Source organism: Crotalus tigris, unplaced genomic scaffold (genome assembly GCF_016545835.1).
Source record: "Crotalus tigris isolate CLP2741 ecotype Arizona unplaced genomic scaffold, ASM1654583v1 scf7180000018278.843604, whole genome shotgun sequence".
NCBI classification, from domain to species: Eukaryota; Metazoa; Chordata; class Lepidosauria; order Squamata; family Viperidae; genus Crotalus; species Crotalus tigris.
Genome location: NW_024096920.1, coordinates 792436 through 818830, shown reverse-complemented (window position 1 = coordinate 818830; position 26395 = coordinate 792436). Strand labels below are relative to the sequence as shown.

Sequence of the window (26395 nt, the reverse complement as noted above, 5' to 3'; positions counted from 1 at the left end):
AGTTGGCTCGGTACTGATATGCCCGAAGGGTCACCTCCTTCAGCTAAGAATCAGTAGCCCAATAAGAACACTTCAGGAAACAATGCTTTGTAGTTCTCCCAAACCATGAAATGAGGGGCACTGAGGCCAGCAGGAAATGTTTCTCGGTAATGAGAAGCTAGATTAACCTCCACATTATTGTCATTTCAGAAGCACATTAAATCAGAGCTCTTCCAGAAGTCTTTTAAAATTGTAGTTTATTGAAAGAACACCCTGTCCGTGTTTATATTATTGTAAGTTATGATTTTTTAACTTGTGTAATCCGACTATTAAGGATAGCTTACGTGCCTATATTTTACAGTGACTTTTCTATATTGCTGACAGTTGTTTGATCGCAAGTGGCGTTGAACGCCGACACACAAGCAAGCCCTTAATTATATATTTGGGGCAGTGTATGCTAAAAAAGACTTTAGTTTTACTTTTGCAATGTAAGTGCAGGCCCTACAGTGCCTCAGGGAAGAGATTGGAGAAGAAACCAGTGAACAGGAAAAGAAGAAACTGGACAGCCATTTGTCTGAAATCGTATAGAGTTTCCTGCCTGAGCAGGGGGTTGGACTAGATGACCTCCAAGGTCCCTTCCAGCTTTATTATTATTATTATTATTATTATTCAGTGAATTAAGCTCTTCCCACATTGATTGGTGCACTTTTAAGGCTGCCCGGCTCAGTAATAACTCAGCGCGATTCACAGATAAAAGGCAAAAGAAAACAAAATACATCAAGAAGAAGAAAAAAAAAAAAGATAGCTAAACAAAGCCCAAGTACAGGTCATCCTTGACTTATGATCAAAAAATAAATACAGATAGTCCTCAGCCTATGACCATCATTGAGCCCAAAATTTCTGCTGCTAAGTGAGACAGTTGTTAAATGAGCTTTGCACCATTTTACGACCTTTCTTGCCACAGTTGTTAAGTGAATCACTGCCGTTGTCCAGTTTTTCATGCGGTTATTAAGAGAATCTAGCTTCCCCTTTGACTTTGCACGTCAGAAGGTCGCAAAAGGTGATCACATGACCCCAGGACACTGCAACCGTCATAAGTATGAACCACTTGCCAAGGGTCCGAATTTTGGTCCCTTGACTGTGGGGATGCTGCAGTGGTCGTAAGTGTGAAAAATGGTTATAAGTCACTTTTTTTCAGAGTCATTGTAACTTTCTCTCAACCTAACCTACCTCACAGGGTTGTTGTTATTGTGGGGAAAATAGGAGGAGGAAGGTGCGTTGAATACGTTTGCCCATCTTGATTTATTTGTAAAAATAATAAAGCCGGAATATCAATAAGTAAATAAAACCCCCAGGGTATAGGCATTTGTTTCTTCCATTCTTTTCCAGACTGTGTGGCTTTGAGCCTTTCTTTGACCCAAGAGGAGACCAATACATGTACAGCCGAATCCTAAATTGTGACTATGAGTTTGTCTCCCCTTGGTGGGATGAAGTGTCCCTCAATGCCAAGGACCTGGTGAGTTCCTGTATTTCAAGCACTGCCCTGATGGATGATGACTGGCCGCTTTCTGTATCCGCTCGGCAGGCCTAAAGGAGCTCTTGGTGACACAGTGGTTAAAGTGCAATATTGGAGGCAAACTCTGCCCACAACCTGGAGTTCGATCCTGATTCAAGGTTCAAGGTTGACTCAGACTTCCATCTTTCCGAAGTCAGTTAAAAGAGGAGCCTGATTGTTGGAGGCAACATGCAAATAATGTTTTACCTCAGGGTTGGAGAACTGTGGCACTTGTGGACTTCAACTCCCAGAATTCCATGCTGGTTCAGGAATTCTGGGAGTTGAAGTCCACACGTCATAAAAGGGCCATAAGTCCCTACCGCTCTATATAGTAAACCGTCCAGAGCAGTGGTTCTCAACCTGTGGGTTGGGACCCCATTTGGGATCAAACGACCATTTCACGGGGGTCACCAAACCACGTTGTCCGCCATTTTTTTCCCTTTTCCCTAGCTGACCTACTCCCTCTTATTGGTGGCCACACCCACTTGGGGGTCACCACAACATGGGGAACTGTATTATGGGGTCACAGCATTAGAAAGGTTGAGAACCACTGGTCCAGAGAGTGATGTAATATATGGAGTGGTATATAAGCCTAAATGCTCCTTATTGCTGTGAAGGTTTGAAGCCCTGTTCCTCAGGCACCATGTCCCCTCAAACATCATCCTGCAAATGAAAGTAGCAGACTCACCTTCCGTTCTTCTGTAGAGATATCCTTGGAGCTCACTGGGGTTGGAGAGAGCAATGGGACACGGTTCCATGTCGCTGGGTCCTTGGTGCTTTCTGAGTTTGGTTGTTTTGTTGTAGACATTTCATTACCCAACTAGTTAACTCTTCAGGGCTAGAAGGGAGTGGAGTTTGCCCCTCTAGCCCTGATGATGTTATCTAGTTTGATAATGAGATGTCTGCAAGAAAACAATCAAGCTCAGAGAGGACCAAAGACCCCACAGTTTGAATCTGAGCTACACATATTGTCTTCTATTGGTACAAATGCCTTGACTGGCTGAGTCCACCCCATGGCCCCCTTTTTTTGTGAAGAGGACACTTTCCTAGTTGATCCCTTCTGCTAGGGCAAGAACACATGATCTCCAAATATCAAATGTGTTCCTAGCTCTAAGACTGGATCATTGTTGCTCCGATATACTAAGACTTCAGGGGTCTTCAGACTTGGCCCTTTTATGACTTGTGGACTTCAACTCCCAGAATTCCTCAGCCAGCATGCCTGGCTGAGGAATTCTGGGAGTTGAAGTCCACAAGTCATAAAAGGGCCACGTTTGAAGACCCCTGTATAAGAGATAAGGTTTGGACTGCACAGCGAGGGCCAGCATTTTGACTTTTCCAACATCCCCTCGTCTGCCAGACACCCTCAATTAGCACAGTTTTATTTATTGATTAAATTTCGATGCCATCCCTCACACTATTGAAGCTGCTCTGGGCGGCTTACAAAAAAGACCAATATGGAAACAATTAAAATTAACAAGGGTTAAATAGAAACTAAAAACCAAGAGGACAGTCATCGTGGGCGTGGGGTTCTCTCTGTACTTCATCAGCCACCCCCAGTATAGTGCAACCCATTGGGGCCACCGAACAGCCAGGCATTAAAGCCCTTCCAGAAGGCCAAGAGACTGGGGGTGGACCTCAGCTCTGGAGGCAGAATATCCCAAAAGGTGGGGGCCACGGCAGAAAAGGCTCTGCTCCTGGAGCCTGCCCACCGGAATTCCTGACAGTGGGACAGGACAGTCCCATGGGGCGAGACGATTCCTCAGATAGCCTGGACCCATGCCATTTATATCCATTATTATTTGTTAATTTTATTTGCCACCCATTTCAGCAGCCCCCAAACTTTTGGGCACCAGAGACTGATTCCATGGAGAAAGGTTTTTCTGCGGACCGGAGGGGGGCGTTGGGCGCTGCCTGCATCACACGAATAGGGCTTTGCCCGGTTGCGGGTATGTGGCCCAGTGCCGGTCCACAGTGGGGGCTACTTTAGGTGGATATTTGTTATGACCCTGGAGTGGGTCACACTAGATCCGTCTGTGGCCTTTGCAGGTGCAAAAGCTGATTGTCCTGGATCCCCAGAAGAGGCTAACAGTTCATCAAGCTCTAGAGCACCCTTGGGTGACTGGCAAAACTGCAAAGTTTGCACATATGGACAGCACTCAGAAGAAACTGCAGGAGTTTAATGCCAGGAGAAAGTTAAAGGTAAGATTCTGGGGACTCTGCCCTCCTGTCTGAGGTCTGCCCTCCTGTCTGGGGTCCCACACGCGGCCGGGGAACTAGGGGCCCAAGCTCAATGCCAGAGGCTCAGAATGAGGGTGCACGGCAAGTCATCCCAAAGTAGCATAGTACAGTTTATTTATTTATTTATTTATTAATAAAATTTATATGCCGCCCAATCCCTAGGGACTCAGGGCGGCGTACAAAATTAAAACAATAAATATAACAATAAAATGAGTGCATTCATACAACGTGTCCCAATCGTGTCCCGCCCCCCCCCCCCGGGGACATCAACCCCAGGCCTGCCGGAACAGGAAAGTTTTAATGGCTTTCTTGAAGGCCGGCAAGGTGGGAGTAGTTCGAATCTCGGGGGGAAGTTGATTCCACCACGTCGGAGCCACCACAGAAAAGGCCCTTCCCCGAGGACCCGCCAGCCGACATTGTTTGGCCGACGGGACCTGAAGGAGGCCCAATCTGTGGGACCTCACCAGTCTCTGGGAACTATGTGGCAGTATGCGGTCCTGTAAGTAACCTGGTCCTAAGCCATGAAGGGCTTTAAAGGTGATAACCAACACCTTGAATTGCGTCCGGAGACCCACAGGAAGCCAGTGCAGCTCACGGAGGATAGGTGACACGTGGGTGTACCTTGATGCACCCACAATCACTCTCGCAGCTGCATTCTGAACCAACTGCAGCCTCCGAACGCTCTTCAAGGATAGCCCCATGTAGAGCGCATTACAATAATCCAGTCTTGAGGTGACAAGGGCATGAGTAACCGTGAGTAGAGCCTCCCGGTCGAAATAAGGCCGCAACTGGTGCACCAGGCGAACCTGGGCAAAGGTCCTCCTGGCCACAGCTGATAAATGTTGTTCCAAATTTAGCTATGAGTCCAGGAGGACACCCAAGTTGCGTGCCTGCACTGAGGGAGGTAAGTTTACCCCCCCCCAGGACCAATGATGGGGGCGGGGGTGGGTCAAAATCTAGTTGTGACCATCTTTCACGACGGTTTTGCCATAAACCAGCACTTGCTTTCAGCCAAACCACGCCCACAGCCAACCATCGGTTTGCTTAATCACCACTGCAAAAGTCATAAAATCGGATCAGACACGCGACCGACCCATTTTACAACTCTCCCGACTTAGAATCATACAGGAACAGAGTGACGGTTCTCGTCCCTTAATCTTCTCTTTTGGAAGGAGGGTGATTTTAAACCCTGGGATGACATCTCTGAGGTAAATAGAGGGCCTGAAGTTTTCCCCTTGTGCAGAAAATGTTAAGTGTGTGATTCTTCTGAGACAGAAACACCTGCAGCCAATGGCAGGCTTTGGTGGATGGGGGTCTCTTGCCTCGGAGGTCTTAACAATGCCTGCCAGATGTTTGTAACCGTGATCCAATTGTGGCTTTTACTTCACTCTTCCACGTTTTTATTCCGTTGGCACTCAGCCACCTGCGCTTAGTATTAGAGAACACGGTGCCGATGAGAATGAATTCATGTAATTAATTAAAATAAATGTATACAAGTAGTCCTCAGTGACCGACAGTAATTGGAACCAGGAACTCCATTGCTAAGCAATGCAATCATAAGGCGTGATGTCACGTTTCCATGCCGACTTAACAGTGGCAGTTCTGGCAGTCCCAGTGCTGTTGTTAGGTAAATCCCATACAGGCCCAGCGTCCTGTGGTGTTTTTTTTTTTAATGTTTATTTATTTATTTATGTAATATATAAAATACAAAGAAAAATAAAAATAAGAAATTAGGGGGAGGAAAAAGAGAGGGGAAAAAGAAAAGGTGAGGTACAAGGGAAAAAAAGAAAGAAAAAGCCCAGACTTCCGATTCTCTTTAGCACAGCACAAGATAAAAACACTCCAGCCTCAACGTTTTGCTTTTACACATTAGTATATAACTAGACATTTCTATAACGACAAATCTATCCAATCGACAAAACCAAAGTCAAAATTTCACATATTTTTTCATCACAAGCACAAAATCCAGAAGTGATATAGCCAAGTGAAAAACGTACTTAAAATATATTCTCCTCTTGGAATAAAATGAATCAATTTAACCATTCCTGCTTTATCTTCCTTGCTATGGAAATTTCTGTTTGCACCTAATAATCTTTCTGAACTATCACCATTTTTATTAACAAGGTTCACTGTATTCTTTCAGATTCTTTGACCTTACAGCATTTGATCTTACAGCATTTTTAAAAAAATGCTAAACTTTCCTTTAAACACATTTCTAAAATTAAAACTTTCTAGTACAGTGTTTCTCAACCTTGACAATTTTAAGGCATGTGGACTTCAACTCCCAGAATTCCACAGCCAGCAATGCTGGCTGTGGAATTCTGGGAGTTGAAGTCCACATGCCTTAAAATTGTCAAGGTTGAGAAACACTGCTCTAGTACATCTTCTTCTTTAACTTTTTAACATACAGGATTTGAGCTTCAGTATTAAATTTAGCGTCCCATGGTATATATGACCTCCAGGGATGAGGGGAAGAGATGCTGTCCAGGAAACAATCAGATAAAAGAAGGGGGAGCCATCAGTTACTTAACAGTCAGAGAAAGGAACTAAGGCAGGACTCTGCCCTAACTGATCCCACAGTTAAAAGAGATGGGAGGAGATCTGTAGTTTCAGACCTGCAAGATTTTGACAATGTAACCTTACAATTAAGTAGAATTAGCTCATCTGGTTACATTTCCTGGTCTGGTTTAAGTGGACGGGCTGACATCAATCTTGCAAGTCTGAAAATACAAATTTCCCACCATCACTTTTAAATGTTTGATCCATTAGGATGGGTCCTTCCTAACTCTTTTTTTCTGACCATTAAGCCACTGGGGGCTCCTCTCCTTCTTGTCTGATCATCCTCTAAACAGCATCCTTTCCCCCTCATCCCTCAAGATCATTCCCATGTACCATTCATTATTCACAGTCACACAGCAGCTATTTTCAACCTCCTGTTGGCTTCTTCATTGACTTTGTTTGTCAGAGGCTGGCAGGGAAGGCTACAAATGGTGATCACATGACTATGGGATGCTGTGATATCATAGTTGTGAGCCAGTTGCCAAGCATCCAGATAGTGAATATGTGACCGTGGGGATGGCCCAACTAGGAGAACCAATTGTTGGAAGTAAAGTCTTCATCCTGGTTCATCCAAGCCGGGAATAAATAAGCAACATGGCGACTGCTTTGGGAAGATGGTTACAGTTTATTGAAGAAGCAGAAAGATGGTTCTTGCAGGAAAGAGCAGAGGAGAGAGGGGCTGAGCACATAGGCAAGGGGTTTTTATACCCTCTCTAGCCTTTTGTTTGGAAGTTTCCTGTTCCTGTGGCATGAACTTTGAGGCTATTTCCTGTGTCACATATTCTGACCTGAGTTTAGGTGTGCCTCTCTGGTATACTTGATGGTAATGGGTTAGTCCTATTATGTCCCAAAGGTCATATCCTGCTTCCCTGGTGATGGGGCTAATGACTCCTAGAGTTTGGGTGGGGTATGCAGATTTTAAGTCTCTTTGTCTTCTTGAGTTCTCTGGCTCCAACTTTCTGATGGTTTTACATTTTCATTTGTATAGGGCTGGCTACTGCTTGGGGGCAGAGAGATTTGGGGCCAGGTTTGGTTTCTGCTTTTAAAAATCCTTTTGAGGAAAAATATTTTTCTGCCTTTTTAATATTTCCTTCTCTGGGGCTCTGACGTCCCTCACCCTCATCCCTCATTCAGCAGCATCATAACTTTAAATAGTTGCTGAATGGGTGGATATTAAATCAGGACTGCCTGTGTAGTCCTGTCTCTCACCCAGAGGGGCAACTCAGGGTGTCTAAGAATTAAAACTCGGTTAAAAACAGCCAATAATATGTATGTATTTATTTAATTTATAGCCTGCTTTTCGTTATTTTTATAAAATACAACTTAGTGGAAAAAATATCTAATACTTTTTTCTTCCTCCTTTCCCCCCCACAACACTCTTGTGAATTAGGTTGGGCTGAGAGAGAGTAGCTGACCCAAAGTCACCCAGTTGGATTTCGTGCCTAAAGAGAGACAGAACTCACCATCTCCTGGCAATTGGGCCCTGATCACCTAGCTAGCTTTCATGCCTAAGGTGGGACTAGAGCTCACTGTCTCCCGGTGGTTGGCCGAAAGTACCCCAGCTGGCTTTCATGTCTAAGGCAGGACTAGAATTCACAGCCTCCAGGTTTCTAGCCTGGCGCCTTAATTACTAAACCAGGGGTAGGCAGCCTTGGCTCTTTTATGACTCGTGGACTTCAACTCCCAGAATTCCTGAGCCAGTATGGCTCAGCTTAGAAACCTCTCCCTTTCCCCTCAGCACGACTGGCTCAGGAATTCTGGGAGTTGAAGTCCACGAGTCATAAAAGAGCCCAGGCTGCCTACCTCTATACTAGACCAAACTATGTATATAACATAGATATAAAATATATAAAACCCTGCTAGCCAAGGAGATTAACAGCTCTCGCCAGCAACATTCCTTTTACAAGCTCCTTTATAATAATAGACACATACGTTCAAACCAATGTCATTCTCTGTCATGTCATGTCCAACATACACAGGCTGCCGTGAAAGCAGTGGTTGCCTCCAGCCGTCTCGGCAACCACAGCCACCACGAGGGATGCAGAAATGAGCGCCATCAAGATGCTACCAAAGAGGACAGCGCAGCTCCCTCAGCAGAGAATGACCTCTTTCTCCCAGAGAACCTTTACGAGGAGGAGAAAATGGAGACTGATACAGAAGAAGCCATGGCCATAAACAACCCTTTAGCCAAGGTCGAGAAGCTCGAAGGCTTCCAGAACGAGAGTCCCGCAGCCCCGGTGGTGATACTTAACGGTTCCGGCTGCAAAACCTAATGCTACGAAACACCAGCATGCTGCTCTTGTCACCAACTCAAGGAGTATAAAGTCTGTCATCGCCACCAATAGACCAAATTCTAACAATGACCGTCAAAGGCCACCAGCCAGATTGAGAGAGCAATTCAGAAAGCTAATAGAGATTACAAGAAAGTGCTGTGGGGATATCTTCTGCAACCTGGCACCTTCTGGTTGTATGGGATTCCTGCTCCCATCATCTTCAGCCAGGGATGATGGAAGCTATGATCCAATTTTGGGGGGAGAGCACCAGACTGGGGAAGGCACTAAGGGTAGGCAGCTGAAGAGCAGTTTGTCTTGTTTTGCAGAGAAATCCATGTTTTTTATTATCTTTGCTCTGTGTGTGTGTGTGTGTGTGTCTTTGTACACACAAGCATACAGCAAAAGGATAAGAATAGATGCATTTGTATGGGAGCCAGGTAGTTTAGAAATCAGATGAATATGTATGTATGTATGTATGTATGTATATTTCAAACTATTTCTATTGTATAAATATTCTGGGTGGCTCCCTAGAAGGCAAATCTATCAGAAGGCAGCAAGCTTATTTGTTCTTTTCTATTTGAAATCCCATAGTAATAATTCAGGGAGAAGCAGGGGGAGAAAGAACTTTTCTTCTATTGCTACATAAGATCCTTTTAACTGCAGGCGCCGTCTTTGAATTTGAGGCTTTCTGCACTCAGAGTATTTGCTCTAAAGCTGCTGCAGTCTTTCCATTCAACGAATAACTTTGAACTGTGGATACCCAGAAGTATAAGATGCTTCTCTAAGAATTCAGTGACTTTCCCAACTGTTTGTGAGCCAGATGGAATACATTAAGGAACGGCAGCCTCCAGATGCACCCTCTAACCCAGTGGTTCTCAACCTGTGGGTTGGGACCCCATTTGGGGTCGAACGACCATTTGACGGGGGTCGCCAAACAACGCAGTCCGCCATTTTTTTTCCCCTTTTCCTTAGCTGTGCTACTCCCTTTTATTCTATTGGCTTTTGAAAGCCAATAGAATAGACTCTCTTGAATAGAGTCTAATTCTATTGGCTTTCAAAAGCCAATAGGAATTGTCCAGGCTGTCTCTGCCCTGCTGAGCCCACCAAAAGTCCCATTCTGCAAACGGTGCTGCACCGGTTGAGTAGTCCTCGACTTACGACCGGTTGAGTAATCCTCGACTTACAACCGGTTGGGGGTCCCGGCATTAAAAAGGTTGAGAACCACTGCTCTAACCAATAAATAGATGCCGTCACTGTTGCTTCTCTGAATTATTTTCTTGTTGGTAGGCCCAAATTTTGTCTCCTTCCAAGAGCAAGGAACTGCAGCAAAACCGTCCGCCCACAGAAAAGCGATTTCTCCACATGAAATAGTTCTGGACCTGTCTTCACTCTGCAGAGTGCGTTTGAACTGCATTTGAACTCTGTGACCTGCAGATGGTCAAATATTGGTCCTGCAAGGGAACTCACCAAATATAACCAGGGAAAAATCCTTCATTGCTTCCCCCAAATTCAGAAAAATAAGAATATTTTCATTCTGCCAGGGTGTGATCTGGTGTCATCCCCTTCACATCGTTATCCTGGACAGAATGGCTCTTACGCATCTGAACATTATGTGTATATTATGGCCCCCAGCTCTTAAAAAAAAGAAAATGTCTATTTTAGAGTGACTCAGCTAGCTTCTTGCCTAAAGCAGAACCAGAACTCCTAGTCTCCTAGTTCTCAACCTGATGCATTCAACTACTATTCCAAACAGGCTCGCCCCTGTAACTTTAACTCCTGAAGTCATGTCTTCTGGGCAAAGAGAAAGTGAGTATTTGCCTTCTTCAGGGATTTGAAGAATGCTTATCCAGCCGTTCCTGTCCGTATTATCTTCTTCTACTCCAAACTCAAGATCGACATTTCTTTCAGCTGTTCCTTACAGGACCTATTTCCACACTTCGTCCTGACTCCTTTGCCCTCCACTTGATCTGGGGCTGCCACAAATAAGAGGGGGTCAACCTATTCTCCAGAGCACCTGAAGGCAGGACAAGAAGCAACGGATGGAAGCTAATTAAGGAGAGAAGCAACCTAGAACTATGGAGAAATTTCCTGACGGTGAGAACAATCAACCAGTGGAGTGGCTTGCCTCCAGAAGTGGTGGGTGCTCCAACACTGGAGTTTTTAAAAGAAGAGATTAGACAGCCATTTGTCTGAAGTGATATAGGGTTTTCTGCCCGAGTGGGGGTTGGATTAGAAGACCCCCAAGATGCCTTCCAACTCTGTTGTTCTGGTCCCAATTTGCTACATCCTTCTTAAAATATCGCACCCCAAAATGGACTCAAGTTTTGGAAGTTTTTTTTTTGTTTGTTTGTTTACTTTATACACAATGTGCAGGGCACCTGAGAAGAGAGTAATCAGAAGAGTGTTCATTACCTCTAAGAACTTAAAATATGAGGATCAACAATGCTGGCTTGATAAAAGCAAAGGGACAAAGTGATAAACGATATTTTTGTTAGCTTGATATGGGCCAAGAGCAATCTGAACCTGTCGCTTTAACTGGAAGAATTAAATGGAGCTTGTGGACACAGATAGCTCTCTTCCCCACTGCTCTGCAAGAAACATTTATTTACTCTCCTTGCCATTGCTTCACAGTTTTGTATTTAAGCAACAAAACAAAACAGAACAAGGCTGGTTGAGAGATCCCAAAGATGCTATTTTACGAGGCAACTGGACTTCCTTGTTTTTCTTTGAAGATGTTTCACTTCTCATCCAAGAAGCTTCTTCAGCGCTGAAGAAGCTGAAGAAGCTTCTTCGATGAGAAGCGAAACGTCTTCAAAGAAAAACAAGAAAGTCCAGTTGCCTCGTGAAAAAGCATCTTTGGGATAACTATGACCTGGATGACTGAGAATCTCCATAGACGGTTGGTTGAGAGACTTTGCATCAACTAGTAACTTCCAGACAATGTTCAGTTTCCGCTTCTGCAAAAGTCAAGACGTTCATAGAAATGGCAGAACAAGGGACTCGGTTATTATCTCACTGGACATCACAATCTTGTGAAAAGCATTTAAAAATTGGGATGTATGTGGGCAAAACACTACGACATCAACCCTTCACCGGGGTTAATGGGATGGCCTTCTCACTTCATAAAAGGTGCCCTGTTACACATTTGGAAGTCAGCGTGTCTTGCAGTCACAAACGGCCACATCAGCCCTCACAAAGCAACGACACTAAGACTGCAGGGCGTTTTGGACTTCCATCTTGTGAAACGCCCGTTCTGGTGGCTGCACATGAAAAGAGACATTGAGAGCTTTGTGACCAGTTGTGCTTGCTTTCTTTTTCTTTGCTAGATGACTGAGTGGGACAGTTGACACAATGACCTCTTTGAGAAACAGGTTGGTGTTCCTTTCACCCACCTACCCTAAGAAATAAGTGGGTTGAAATATTCTTCTTAAAATTACAACTCTTTTAGAATTAATTTACTTGTGTGAAAAGCACCTATTATTAACAGATCACTGATGCTCCAATTTGGATGACAATTGCCTTCAGTGCAACAACAAACTGCCAGGAGACATATTTTGGTTTGAACATTGCCTCGGTTTCTAACAATAAGCACTAATAACACAATATTTTCAAATGAAATATTGCCAGAAATTCAAGGGCTAGGCTCTAGTTCAAGTCTGTTGCTTAACGTTGGACTTAAACTTCAAACACAGACTTGAGACATTCAAACTCAGAGGGTGGGAAAAAAATCATTTCTGTTCTCCCCAAAAAAACAGCTGTAAAGAGACTGTGCTGCTGCCTTCGATCTTGAAATATTTATCCGCTTTGTGCTGCTGGATGAACTGGAGAACCGTGGAAAGCAATCTACATTTTACGATACTCAGTTATACTGTAAGCAGATGTTTGAATGGGAAATTGAAAACAAGCGGACAATGGAAGGCAGGTGGGTGGGGGACCAAGTAAGTGTATTGATCAAACTTGGTTTGTGTCCAGATGGTTAACTGGGATGCTACAAGAAATGTGATACGGTGAACAAGGTAAAATATTAGATTGGATCTAGGGAATTCTATACAGGTAGTCCTCAATTTACGACCACAATTAGCAACCACTGTAACGATGCTAAGAAAAAGACTCAGGCATGTCTTGGGCAGAGGTTTGAAGCTGCATGACACATCTTCACACAGCTTCTTTAACTCTGAGTTTATTGTTTCTTATATAGTTTTTACATACATAGGCTTTACCATTAACTGCTGACATTTTACATTTAGAAGTTTAACCTTTAGTTGTTGACATAAGGTAATTGAAAAATTCCTTCATATAAGCAATTATTTTCTAGTAACACATTACCTGTTGAGAGCAGGTAAAAACAAATACAGGTAAATTAGAAAAGGAGAAAGAACTGATAAAGACAAGAAGAGATAAAGACAGGAAGAGATAAGGGGGAACTTAAAGCATATTATTTATTTAGGTGGGTAAGATATTAAGTCAAAAGGGGGTGTTCTTTTGGCTGCTTCCTTGGGACAAGGGGTATCAAAAGGTTATGAGGTTTGTGGGGGGCAATGCATGGCAGTTTGCTGCACGTGCAAATTCCTCTACAAACCACAATCTGTTGCTAAGCAGTATCATTGTTAAGTGAGCCATGCCTGATTTATAACTTTTTTTGCCATGGTCATTAAGCAAGGATTTGGCTTCTTGGAAGCCCCCTGAGAGGGTTGCAAATGGCAATGTAAACACATGACAGTTGTTAAGCAACCGAGTTTTGATCACGTGACCACAGGTATGCAGCAATGGCCGTAAGTGTGAGGACTGGTTATAAGTAACTTTTTTCAATGCCATCATAATTTTGAATGGCTGTGAAACGAATGGTCATAAGTTGAGGTCTGCCTGTATTTACCCTCCAGCTCAAGTGGACACTCTCACCATACCACTGCACAAGCTTTGTTTAAAGCTGGGTAATGACTGGAAGGAAAGCGCGGTATAAATGTCGCAAATGATTTTTGACATGCTGTTTACATGGGTTAATAAAAGGATGGGGAAATGCATCTCTGAAAAATTGTATGCTTCCTATGAAGACCATAATCCTAAAGGGCTTGTTAATACAATTACGTTTTCAATTAACCAAGATGCTGTTTCGTGTTACGTGTTAAAAATAAATACATTAATCCAAGAAACTCTATGGGATTAAAATTGTGGACGTGATTTAAGGAAACCAGGTAGGTTTGTGTTGTGCTTTTTGTTAAATTGTTGTTGTTGTTGATTTGCTTCTTTTGGAGTAGACATAGCTGGGAGCACAGTGTCTGGTTAACCTGGACAAAAATATTTCTGATCCAGCATGGGCACCCTTCACATGCAAGGAGCTTCAGATACAACCATTTCACACATGGGTATCGTTCCTTTTAATGGCAGGAGAGCCATTGGGGTGGGGAACCTTGGCTCTTTTATGACTTGTGGACTTCAACTCTTAGAATTCCTGAGCCAGCAGTGCTGGCTCAGGAATTCTGGGAGTTGGAGTCCACCAGTCATAAAAGAGCCAAGGTTCCCCACCCCTGCCTTAGTCTCTCTTTTGGAGCCTTCATCTTCATAAGGGAGAAATTGGATCAAACTGCCAGTTTCTGTCCTTCCAGAGCTATGGGAACCAGCCTTCACTTCCTTTTCACAGGCTAAATACTATCTGTGCAACGTTTACAGTTAACGGCCCCAATTCAGCCGAACATTTCCGTTGCTAAGCGAGACAGTTAAGTGGGTTTTGCCCCATTTTACAACTGTTCTTGCTGCAGATGTTAAACGAATCACTGCAGTTCTTAAGTCAGCAACACAGTTGTAAAGCGAACCTGGCTTCCCCATTGACTTTTGCTGATCAAATGACCCTGGGACATGGCTACCGTCATAAGTATGAACCAATTGCCAAGCATCCGAATTCTGATTATGCGACCATGGGGATGCTGCAAACGTCGTTAAGTGTGAAAAAGTCACTTTTTTTCAGTGCTGTGTCACTTCAAATAGCCATTCAATGAATGGTTATAAGTCAAGGACTACCTGTACTCATTCCATCCTGCCTCTTATCAGAATAACAGGAAAACCTTTATGATGGTGCACCATCGTCAATGTTTAACGACCACTTAGATGGATCCATGATCACCTGTCCCTAACCTGGTTTACCAGATCTTCCAATAGGGACTCCATTGCCACTGTAACTGAATGTGGGAAATCAGAGCCCCCCAGAGAAGGAAATATTAAAAGGGCAGAAAAATATATTTTATATTTTTCCGCAAAAGGATTTTTAAAAGCAGAAATCAACCCAGCCCCCAAGTCTCTCTCTCTTTGCCCCAGGCAGGAGCCAGCCCTATACAAATGCAAATGTAAAACCATCAGAAAGCTGGAGCCAGAAGACAAAAAACCTAAAATCAGTATATCCCACCTGAGATGGGACATAATAGGACAAAGAATCACACCTAGACTCAGGTCAGAATACGTGACACAGGAAATAGCCTCAAAGTTCATGCCACAGGAACAGGAAACTTCCAAACAAAAGGCTAGAGAGGGTATAAAAACCTACTGCCCAGGTCCTTCTTTTCTTTCCTCTGGTCTTTCCTGCAAGAACCATCTTTCTGCTTCTTCAATAAACTGTAACTATCTTCCCAAAGCAGTCGCCATGTTGCTTATTTATTCCCGGCTTGGATGAACCAGGATGAAGACTTTACTTCCAACATGAATATATCCACCTTGATGCTGGTCATCATCATCTCTTTCCTTCCAATTTTCCCAGCATTATAGATTTCTCCAAAGAAAAGAGTCTTTGCACTGATTGACCGATTAACTGATTGTTTATTCGTGTCAGAAGTATCACAATTAAAATAAGGCATGTTATTCATTGATTAGTTACATGCCATTTCTGAGGGAGAGGGGCAGTTAAGAAATATGAAAGATAGATAGATAGATAGATAGATAGATAGATAGATAGATAGATAGATAGATAGATAGAAGTCCTCGATTTACAACAATTTATTTAGTGACTGAAGTTACAACAGCACTGAAAAAAGTGAGTTATGATCATTTTTCGTATGACCATTGCAGCATCCCTAGGGTCACATGATCAAAATGACAACTGATTCGTATTTATGACGACTGCAGTGTCCCAGGATCGTGTTATCCCGTTTGCGACCTTCTGATAAGCAAAGTCAATGGGAAAGCCAAATTCATTTAACAATCCTGTTAGTAACCTAACTATGGCAAGAAAAGTTGTAAACTGGGGCACTTTCTTAACCATCTCACTTAGCAACAGAAATTTGGGCTTGGGTGCTGTCATAAGCCGAGGGCTACAGATACATGGATGGATGGATGGATGGATGGATGGATGGATGGATGGATAGATAGATAGATAGATAGATAGATAGATAGATAGATAGATAGATAGATAGATAGTCATTTTTGATCCTAATGACCACATAGTTAGATTTTCTCCAGGAGGGCCTGTCCCCCACCTGGTCCTTTAAAGGTGCCCCCATCACTACTATGACTTGAGTACTTCCTCCTTACTGCTGGTCATTCTCTTCCTCTCTTCCTCTCTTTCTATCCATCTTTCCCAGCACGAGAGCCTTCTCCAGGGAGTGGGGTCTTCACATAATAATAATCTGCAACATTACCAGGTCTTTAATCATGCAATCAGCAACCTCCACTTTCTTAAATTGCAGGGTTCGTTCCTGTTTCCTAATTACTACTATTTCTTTTCCTACCATTTGCTTGTTCAATTTAACCTGATAGCGGGTTCTGGAGAATTGAAAAACCTTGTTTTTTCTTGGGTTATATTTTAGTTGATCTTTAAAATAACCTGGCTTACCCTTTAATTTTAGATTCATTTTTTCTTTGTGAACCACCATGGCTATCTTTATTATCTAGGGCAGTGGTTCTTAACCTTTTTGAACGAATTGCCCCCTTGAGCCAATGAGGAAGTTGTCATCACCCCCCTCCCCCAACATAACCTCTCAATCACAACATAGGAAATAATTCTTCAATTTATGCAAACACTTGTTTTCTTTACAATTGTCATCAGGACATATGATGCAAATCATTTATTTCCAGTCTTTTCCTCATATCTCAACTGTGTGAAAAATTTTGGTGCCACCCGTCACTTTATTCCCAAACTTCATGATACATGTATTTCATTATTATCTTATTTATTCAAGACACTTAAATGTAATGACCACTGAAAACAAAACACTGGGAACCGCAAAACCCTTTTGACATCTAAAATGAAGATAACACCACATATATCCTTTTTTACCTTTATTTTATATATATATCTTCAGTGTTATCTTCATTTTAGATGTCAAAAGGGTCTCTCTCTCTCTCTCTCTCTCTCTCCCTCCCTCCCTCTCTCTCCCTCTTTCTGATCTTGGTCTGCCAGTCCCCCCACTCTCTCTGTGTGTGTGTGTGTGAGAGAGAGAGAGAGAGAGAGGGAGGGAGGGAGGGAGGGAGAGAGAGGCACTTGTGCTTCCTCTCTCTTTCCTCTCTCTCTCTCTTTCTTTTTCTATTTCCCCTCTCTCTCGCTCTTTCTCTCTTTCCTCTCCCTCCCTCCCCCTTCTTTCTCCAGGTGAGGAGAGAGAACAAAAGGCAGAGGGCACTGAAGGGGCGGGGAGGGGGGGGTCAGGAGGCAGCAGAAGACCCCCTGTTGCCCCTGTTGCCGCTGGAGGCACCCAGCTCCGCTGCCCACTGGGCCTGTGGGGATGCCCTGGCTCACGGTCATGTTGGCAGGCCGTCCCATGTGGTGCTGCCGTCCCCAGGCTCAAGTCGGGCCACGGGGCATCTGCGGAATCCCCTGCCCGTCAGCTGCATCGCCAAGCCTCCCCTCGCTCCATTGCCCCCATATCGCCCCCTTTTCATTCCTTCGCCCCCACATCGCCCCTTTTCGTTTCATCGCCCCCTTAAAAATGAAATCACCCCCTGGGGGGCGATATCACCCAGGTTAAGAACCACTGATCTAGGGCTAATCAGAAAAAAAAATAAACACATTGATTAGAATCCCAAATGATTGCCCTGTGTGTGCGTGTGTGTTTGTGTGTGTGTGTGTGTGAGAGAGAGAGATTATTGGGAGAGTTCACAGGGGTAAAATTTTTTAGCAAGGATTGTTTTGAACTACAGGTAGTCCTGGACTTAACAACCATTCATTTGGGTTTTGACATTACAACAGACCTGAAAAAAAGGGACTTATGTGATAGTTTTTCACGCTTATGGCTGTCACAGCCTCCCCAGGATCACGTGATCAAAATTCAGATGCTGGGCAACTGATTCGTATTTATGACTGCTGCAGTGTCCTGGGATCATCTGATCACCTTTTGCGACTTTCTGACAAGCAAAGTCAATGGGGAAACCAGGTGCATTTAACAACTGTATTGCTAGTTTAACAACTGCAGTGATTCACTTAACAACTGTGGTAAGAAAGGTGGTAAAATGAGGCAAAACTCACTTAACAGCTGTCTCATTTAGCAAGAGAAAATTTGGGTTTAATTGTGATCGTAAGTCGAGGACTACCTGTATTTAGAACTAGGACTAAAGCTTCATTCTAAGAGTTAAGCTGTCAAGATTGAATTTCTAAGATGCTTGCTAACCTCTGTCACTACTCACCTTGCCATAGAAACACGGGGGAGGGGAAGCTTGGGAACGAAACGGGAGTTTCAAAAAGCCGTCCACAGACCCTGAGAACCAAGGTCACAAAAACAGGTGTCTGATGGAGAAGTGGACTGTTCTCATATCAAATCAAAGAAGTGTGATTGACTAATGTGAACACTTGGTGGGTGGAGTTTTTGGAAAACTACTGTTAACTAATCAGATTTTCACACGGGGAAACCAGAATTTATTTTGCTTCTTCAGTACCGAGATGTGTATTCAATAAAGTTTGTCTTTTATGGCAGGGGTCCCCAACCCCAGGTCCGGGGACCAGTAGTAGACCACGGCATGTCAGCAACCGGTCCACACAAACAAGCAAAGCCCCATCTGTGGGATGCAGGCAGCACACAAACACATACCCTCCGGTCCATGGAAAACCTCTCTCCACAGAACCAGTCCCTGGTGCCCAAAAGGATGGGGACCTCTGTTTTATGACACCTCTAAGCCGTAAAGATTCGTCAGTGTGAATTCGCTAGTCGGACAGTTGACATAAGTCAGGGGTAGGCAACCTTGGCTCTTTTATGACTCGTGGACTTCGATGTAATTGCTGTTGTTGTAACCATTGTCCAGACTGTGCACCGATACACAGAGACTGTGGAGAAGAGTGTAATATAGTGATCATCGAAGACTGGTACCAATCTCAGCCCCTGTTACAGATGGAGGTGTTAAAACAAAAAGGGAAAATTTACTTTTCCAGGGGTGGACAGAATTGGGATAATGTTAGACCTTAATATGACCTTGGTTAAAGGAGTAATTAAGATATGGATTATAGTGGTAGTAGTAGGTTTTGGGAGCATATGCAAAAGCCAAAGTACAGATAACCCTAATAACTGTAATGCTTGCATTAAAACCACTAAAGTAGGTAATAACTGAAACACTGACATATCATACTCAAATGAACTGCAAGTTGGTCGCGCTAGGAGTCTATGTAATGCTTTGATCTTGAACAATTGTGTGTGATCTCTAATTTAGAACTTCGTGTTGGAAGCGTCTTAGACATGCACTGCACTTTGCAAACTGCTTTTTCTATTTTCTGCAGAATAAACTCTTTTCTTACCAATCCAATTTTGTTAGTGTTTTAATCACGTTTCTAACAAAGTTAACCTTGGAGTTAACCTCTTGGGGGCTGGGTGATTGTCTCTTTTAATAGTCTATAGATGTTGTTAATGTCTGTGTGTCTATTGATGGCTGATTTGTCAGAGTGCCAAATTTCTAGAAATTCCCTGGCATTTTGGACTTTTCATAAGTCCAAAAATGCCCAATCTGGCACATTACAATAACTTTCTATAAAGTTATTGTAATGTGCACATAAAGTTATTGTAATGTGTATTGCTGCATTGCAGCAACTCTACTTTTAATTGTCCTTTCATTGTGTTGCATGAACCTCAACACGCTAGTGTCAAGCCCCAAAGTTCACTTTTAAGAAAATAAACGGGATAAGAAAAACGGAAAAAGAAAAAAAAAAGAACTTGTAGGGCGGGAATACAGCGGGTGTGATGGATGGAGCGTCCATTCAGGAGGCAACGCATAATCAGAGGGCTTTTGTGATTGGCTGTTTGGTCTCGAGCCGCCTCCGCAAAGAGCGCGTAACAGCTGTGTCTCGAGCAAAGGTCAGGAGGGCCAGCCGTCGTTACAGAAGCGAAGGGAGGGAAAACTGAGCCCAAGATTGACGTTTCGCTTTCCATTCTGATTGGTGGTAAGGAAAGGGAAGGAAGGACAGCCTCCCATTGGATTGAGTTATCTCTCTGTTGTCAAACGCGCAGGTACATTTTGTCCCCTCAAATGTGCCATGTGCTGTGTCTATCGCTAGCCCCGCCCCTTGCGTTGTATCTGACTTGTTACCAAGGGTTTGGGGGAGGGGAAAGAGAAGGGAGGGAACCAATCCTTCGAGACGATTGGTTCAGCTCTGATAAGTGGGCGGAGACTCCAGTGGCAAATGAGGAAAAAGAAGAAGAATCCGGAAGCGCCAGAGCTGGAAGGCAAAGGACGGGATACCCGCACCCAATGCAGAGTCTGAGTGAGGTTCAAAGAGGCGTGGCCCAACTAGAAAAGACGGAGGGGCGTGGCCAGCCTCAGTTCTCGGCCTCAACAGTCTGGAGGAGGGGGGCGGGGCGGAGAGGAAAGGGCGGTGCTATGTATTGCAGTTTTCAAATGCGACCGAGAAGAGGAGGACGAAGCTTTGGGTGTGGTAAGTTCGAGTCCCGCTCTCCCCAATTTTGTGGTCGGAAAAAAAAAAGGAAGAAAAAAAAGAAGGGCTGCGGTGACTGCCCTGGGGAGGGGGCTGCTTCCATGGATAGAGAGGAGGACTCCTTCTCCCTAATATGGCTAACCTGTGGCTATTTCCCTCTCCTGCTCCACTCATGGGGGTGGATTGCTTACCTCAGATTCTCCAGCCTTCCGCAGTAACTTGGGTAGTTTCTTTTTAGTCCTTAGAGAGGGGGAAATCCCAAAATGGAGGGTTGCCCCGTGGTTAAAGCAGGGATGGAGATCGATGGCCCTTTTATGACTTGTGGACTTCAACTCCCAGAATTCCTGAGCCAGCACTGCTGACTCAGGAATTCTGGGAGTTGAAGTCCACGAATCATAAAGGGGGCATAGTTTCCCACCTCTGCGTTAAGGGGTACCTTGGCCTCATCTTTGGGGGGGGGACAGTCCCTTTGAACTCATTTCACATGTTAGTTCAGTGATTCTCAACCTGGGGAATTGTGGGAGTTGAAGGCCACACCTCTTTAAATGGCCAAGGTAGAGGAACATTGGTGGATCTTTCTCTCAGCTTCCTCTGATGTGGGTGTGCATAGCCCTTCTGGCTGGAAAGAATGGTATTTAAACAAAAATTAAAGCATTTTTTTAAATGCACAACAGCCCCCTTGTCTCAATAGTACAACATACTATACCTCTTTCACCGGCTCATGGAAACTAGTGCAGATCGTCCTTGCTTAGTGACTGCTTCAGACATAGCCAGTTGCAGTTAGGACAGGGATGTCAAAGTGGCACCAGTCCTTGCTTTTATGACCTTTGCAGGGATGTACAGCAAAGGAAAATCATGGGCCCAGTTGTGGTTTCACTTAGTGGCTGCTCAGCTTCCCCCGCCAAATTGCCAGTTCCAATGCTGGTCGCTAAAACGAGGGTTATCTTTATATATTTATATTGCATGATATAGTTGAAAAGTAAATGAGATTATTTTAAAGTGCTCTGTTGCTTCCCTATTTTTTAACGCATGAACTGGCCTTCCCGGTGCGCATATTTTTTTACCCCAGTGGCATATTTTCTTCTTGTTTATTTGGTAAATTTATATAACTGCTCATCTCGTGTATTTGTTTCTGATATAATGCTCAGTGGGGACTCCAGAGGTGACGTGCTGCTTTCCAAATGGAAGAGCAATGTGTGTAATTAATCGATGGGTGCCCTTCCACTTACACCAATTGGTACATTTAGCCAGCACGAAACTGTGCAAATATCTATCCGTTTGGCTTTGTGAAAGTTTTAGATTTTTATCTTGCTTTTTTCTTTATAACTCAAGGCAAACATACAGATTCTCCTTCCTCTTCTTAAGTTTCTATTTTTTTTCTAGGAGGAAAACATATTAGGTATGTTTGCTACCTTGTGTTATAAAAATAATAAAGGTGAGGCTAAAAAAAAAATCAAAGGTTATATCTCTGCATAGTACCTGGGGTTCCTACTGGACATCTAAACTTTAATGAAATCCTCTTGGTTTTCAAATCAGCCAGTTTAAGTAGGCAGAATTCTGTTGGTGCTGCTGTCCGTTGCTTGGACTGTTACAGGCAGAATGAGTTGGTTTAGATTCATCTTCTCTAATCAAAGATCTTGCAGGGCAATTTGGCCAAACATATTACAGTTAATGGGTTTGGGCCAATCACTTCTATTCCAGCCTAACCTTTGCTGGTCTGTGGTGCAAATCAAAGAGAAGGATTAGGGGGTAACATAATAGCTGTCATCCAGTACTTGAGGAGCTGTCACAGAGAAAAGAGGGTGAACCCGTTCTCCAAAGCATTAGAGCAGAGGTCCCCAACTTTTTGAGCACCAGGGACCGGTTACGTGGAGAGAGGTTTTTCCACAGATTGGAGGGTGTGTGTTTTTGTGTGCTGCCTGCATCTCACGGATGGGGCTTTGCTTGTTTCTGCGGCCTGGTTGCCGGCATGCCGCGGGCCAGTACTGGTCCACGGTCCGGGGGTTGGGGACCCCTGCACTAGAGGGCAGGACAAGAAGCAATGGGTGAAGAAAGAAGAAAGATTGAACCTGAAACTAAGGCAAAATTTAAGAAGTTAACAAATAACCCACCATAGCCATGAAAGCCAACTGGCTGAGTGGGCCAGTCACTCTCTCAGCCTAACACACACATGGCTGTTGTTGTTAGGAAAATAGGAGGAAGAAGGTGTATTGGCTATGTGCATCATTTTCAGTTATTTGTAAAAATAGTAAGGGCGGGATACAAATAAAATAATGGAACCGCTTGCCTGTTGGAGTTGTGGGTGCTTCATTACTGGAGATTTTCAAGAGTAGACTGGGCAACCATTTGATCAGAATGTATAAAGTGTGCCTTGAGCATGGGGTTGGACTAGAAGACCTCCACGTTCCCTTCCAACCTGCGATTCTATGATTCTAAATAGTCTAAATATTTTCTGGAATATCACTGTGAACAAATAAATATTTTTCTTAGTGGAATTCCTTGGACCTGATCTAGAACAGGGGTAGGCAACCTTGGCTCTTTTATGACTCGTGGACTTCAGCTCCCAGAATTCCTGAGCCAGCATGGCTCAGCTTGAAAACCTTTCCCTTTCCCCTCAGCATGGCTGGCTCAGGAATTCTGGGAGTTGAAGTCCACGAGTCATAAAAGAGCCAATCTAGAAAAAAGGTAGAATAAAAATTATTGTGGATAGTACAAATGACGAATATTTTATGGAATGGAGTACAAGTAGTCCACGACGTACAACACAATTGACAAAATTTCTGTCATTAAGGAAGACAGTTAAGTGAGTTTTGCTCCATATTATGACCTTTCTTGCCACAGTTGTTAAGTGAATCATTGCAGTTGTTAAGTTAGTAACAGAGTTGTGAAGTGAATCTGGCTTGTCAGAAGGTCACAAAAGGTGATCACCTGACCCTGGGGCATTGCAACCGTCATAAATGTGAGTCAGTTGCCAAGTATCCGAATTCTGATCATGTACCCACAGGGATGCTGCAGCGGTCATAAATGTGAAAAATGGTCATAATTCACTTTTTTTAGTGCCATTGTAACTTTGAACAGTCAGTAAACAAACCATTGTAAGTCGAGGACTACGTGTACAATGATTTATCGTTTTGTTACTGAAATCTAGAACATCTCTGCTAGCAAGCCTTGAATCTGGATCCCTGACTGACATCAACAAAGATGATGATGAGTGAAGGAGAATATGTCTTCTGCAAGTGGAAAAAGCGGCTATGGCCAGCACAGGTATGTAATGGGCCAACCCTGATTATTTCTGATTTGGGAAAGAGACATATCCAGATTGGCTAAAAATACCTTACCCATTCGAGCTGAGGTAGCAGTTCAATGTATTTGGTTTTGGATTTTTTTTTGCTCTGGTTGCAAACTATATTTAACCCCAGTTTGGCAAAAGGTCACCCTGTTACGTTAAAAGCAGGGGTCTTCAAACTTGGGCCTTTTATGACTTGTGGACTTCAACTCGCAGAATTCCTCAGCCAGCATGCCTGGCTGAGGAATTCTGGGAGTTGAAGTCCACAAGTCATAAAAGGGCCGCCAAGTTTGAAGACCCCTGGTTCAAAGGCTTCCTCCCATTTGAAGGGTGTCACTTCCAACCCAGTTGTCCATAATTTGGGAATGGTAAATAACATTGGGATGTAGGAGACACGCAACTGATTCTTCTGCAAATATCCGTCATAGTGCAGTCATGGTTTGTGATAGCTTAATACAAAGAAAAAAATTCCCTTGAGTCAGAGGTGATTCTAGATTGCAATCATACAGTGGTCTCTGGCTCTGCTTTCTAGGATACATTTTCATTTATTTATGTACTTATATATTTGTTTGGCTTCCAAGTCCAGACTAATTTTAGGATTTCACAATGGTCGCCCATCTCAAGTATGAACCAGGCTTCACCCTGCTTAGACTTCTGCAAAGGCGAACCAGCTGTGCCATTAGCCAAGTTGTGAGGGTTGTAGCAAGCCACTGTGTTTATTTATTTGACTTTTGTCCCACCTTTATTACTTTATAAGTAACCCAAGGCAGAGAATATATCTTATAGTCCTTCCTCATTTTATTTTCTCCACAATAATAACAATCCACCTCACTCTGAGAGAGAGTGATTAGCCCAAAGTCACCCAGCCAGTTTTGTTGCATAAGTCACAGTGGTGGATTCAAACATGTGAACAACCCGTTCTCTGTGTGGATGCCACTTCCGGAAGTCCATTCTGAGCCTGGGCAACAAAAAATTAGCTACCGGTTCTGCTGAAGTGGTGCGAACCAGCTGAATTCCGCCACTGCTAAGGCAGCATTAGTACTTGGTGATTGGCTCAAGGTTACCCAGCTGGATTTTGTGCCTGAAACAGGACTAGAACTCACAGTCTCCTGGCTTCTAGCCTGGTAACTTAACCACTAGATCAGACTGACTCTTGTATTGCTCATATTGCTGCCAAGAAAATTATATGTATACACAGAGTCTCCTGGTGAATTTCCTTGTCTTCTACATTTTCACTTCTGTTGGAATGTCAGTGGTAATTCAGAATCTGATTAAAGTATCACATCCTCTTCCCCACTTTTTGATTATTTTCTCATGATAGACTCAATTTTCAGGATTTTTTTCTTCCACACCTGCATTGGAAGGGAGAATTTTTGGCTTTTGAGAGTTCTGAAGGACGTTTGTTTTTTTTAAAAAAAAAACAACAACAACCAACCCTCAACTTCAGTGCTCTATCTCATGGCTTTTCAACCAGTAGTACGGGTACCACCTGTGGTACATTGGCACCTAGCAGGTGGTACGCGACCATCCTAGAAAAGTGGTAGCAGGGGAGGGGAATGAGCTGAACCGGTGGCAGCACCGCACAAGCCTGAGCGAGAGATGGCTGGAGCTGCAGGGCTGTCAGGGCTCAGCGGAAGTGCCATGATCAGTACCGCTTTCCAGCTGATCGACGCTTCTTCGGGGCTGTCAGGGCTCAGTGGTAGTGCAAGGATCAGTGCCAGGCTCCAGCTGGAGCTCGGCGCTGATCCTGGTGCTTCTGCTGAGCCCAGAAGAAGCGCCGATCAGCTGGAATGTTGCAGCATCTCCAGGGTCTTGTGATTTACATTCAGATGCTTGGCAACTGATTCATATTTATGACAGTCACAGTGTCCCAGGGTCATGTGAAGTGACCAAAACCTGCTGCAACCACCCAGCACATGGTGGGAATAAAAACCAAACACCCACCCCCATCCCACGCCCGCTGCCAATCCTTAACAGAAATGCTCACAACAATGGAAACCTCGGACAGGAGGAAGTTTTTGACACCTTGCTAGGCGACTGGAGATACTCGGATATTGCCATATCCTAAAAGTGGTACAATGGGTGAAAAGGTTGAAAAGCCCTGCTCTATCTTGTGCATTTCTCACAATTGAAATATGTTTTTGTTTCTCTGCTGCAGTTTTGTGGGTTTTCTATTTGTCAGAATTTGGATGTGCACCTTTTTAAAAAAAAAAATCCATATTTTTTCTTCCACCTTCCAGATCTTGTCTAGAAGCCAGAGTTCCAGAGGGCGACTACTTCCTGAGAAGCTCGGTTCCATTCGGCTCAAAATTATTGCTGAAAATAAACAGTTAAGTTTCTGGATTTGCAGCCTGTTAGCGCTGTTTTTTTATATGTCTATTTCACCAATAGATTTGACTTTGATTTGCAAAATAAATCCAGTAAAGCCCCCAGGTCCTAATCTCCCTTCTGGTTTTTTGTTTTTTTTAAAGAAATAAATTCCTTTTGGGATGTTATTCGGGATAAACAGGAATAGTCATAACTGGCAAAATGTTGACAAGCAATCTTAGAGTTGTAATCCTATCAAAGACAATGCTAGATTAGGAAAGGTGGTGATGTTGATTTCCTCAAGAGGTTTAGGGTTAGAAGTCTAATTTATTTAAAAATATCACAGCTGTTGCACTAAAGCAGTGGTT

The 26395-nt window shown here is 43.7% G+C and overlaps 2 protein-coding genes across 6 annotated transcripts in view; both read left to right on the top strand.

Annotated features, from left to right (window-relative positions):
* The window catches only part of LOC120310720 (calcium/calmodulin-dependent protein kinase type IV-like), a gene marked incomplete at its 5' end in the record, with an annotated part of 33567 nt that extends 23983 nt beyond the window's left edge, over window positions 1-9584 (top strand). Inside the window, 3 exons of the mRNA XM_039349453.1 lie at window positions 1369-1495; window positions 3581-3733; window positions 8311-9584. Of these exons, the coding sequence (XP_039205387.1) occupies window positions 1369-1495; window positions 3581-3733; window positions 8311-8604 (574 nt within the window). The remainder of the gene's footprint in view (window positions 1-1368; window positions 1496-3580; window positions 3734-8310) is intronic.
* Window positions 9585-19856: 10272 nt separating this feature from the next.
* The window catches only part of PWWP3A (PWWP domain containing 3A, DNA repair factor), a 41176-nt gene continuing 34637 nt past the window's right edge, over window positions 19857-26395 (top strand). For 3 of the 5 annotated variants that reach the window (XM_039349507.1, XM_039349506.1, XM_039349503.1), the window contains exons 1-3: window positions 20281-20434; window positions 23583-23698; window positions 25961-26049. In XM_039349507.1, the coding sequence (XP_039205441.1) occupies window positions 23636-23698; window positions 25961-26049 (152 nt within the window). In that variant the 5' untranslated portion in view covers window positions 20281-20434; window positions 23583-23635. Of the gene's footprint in view, window positions 20010-20280; window positions 20435-23582; window positions 23699-25960; window positions 26050-26395 lie in introns of those variants that run through there. The other 2 variants (XM_039349504.1, XM_039349505.1) reach the window with 2 other exon arrangements.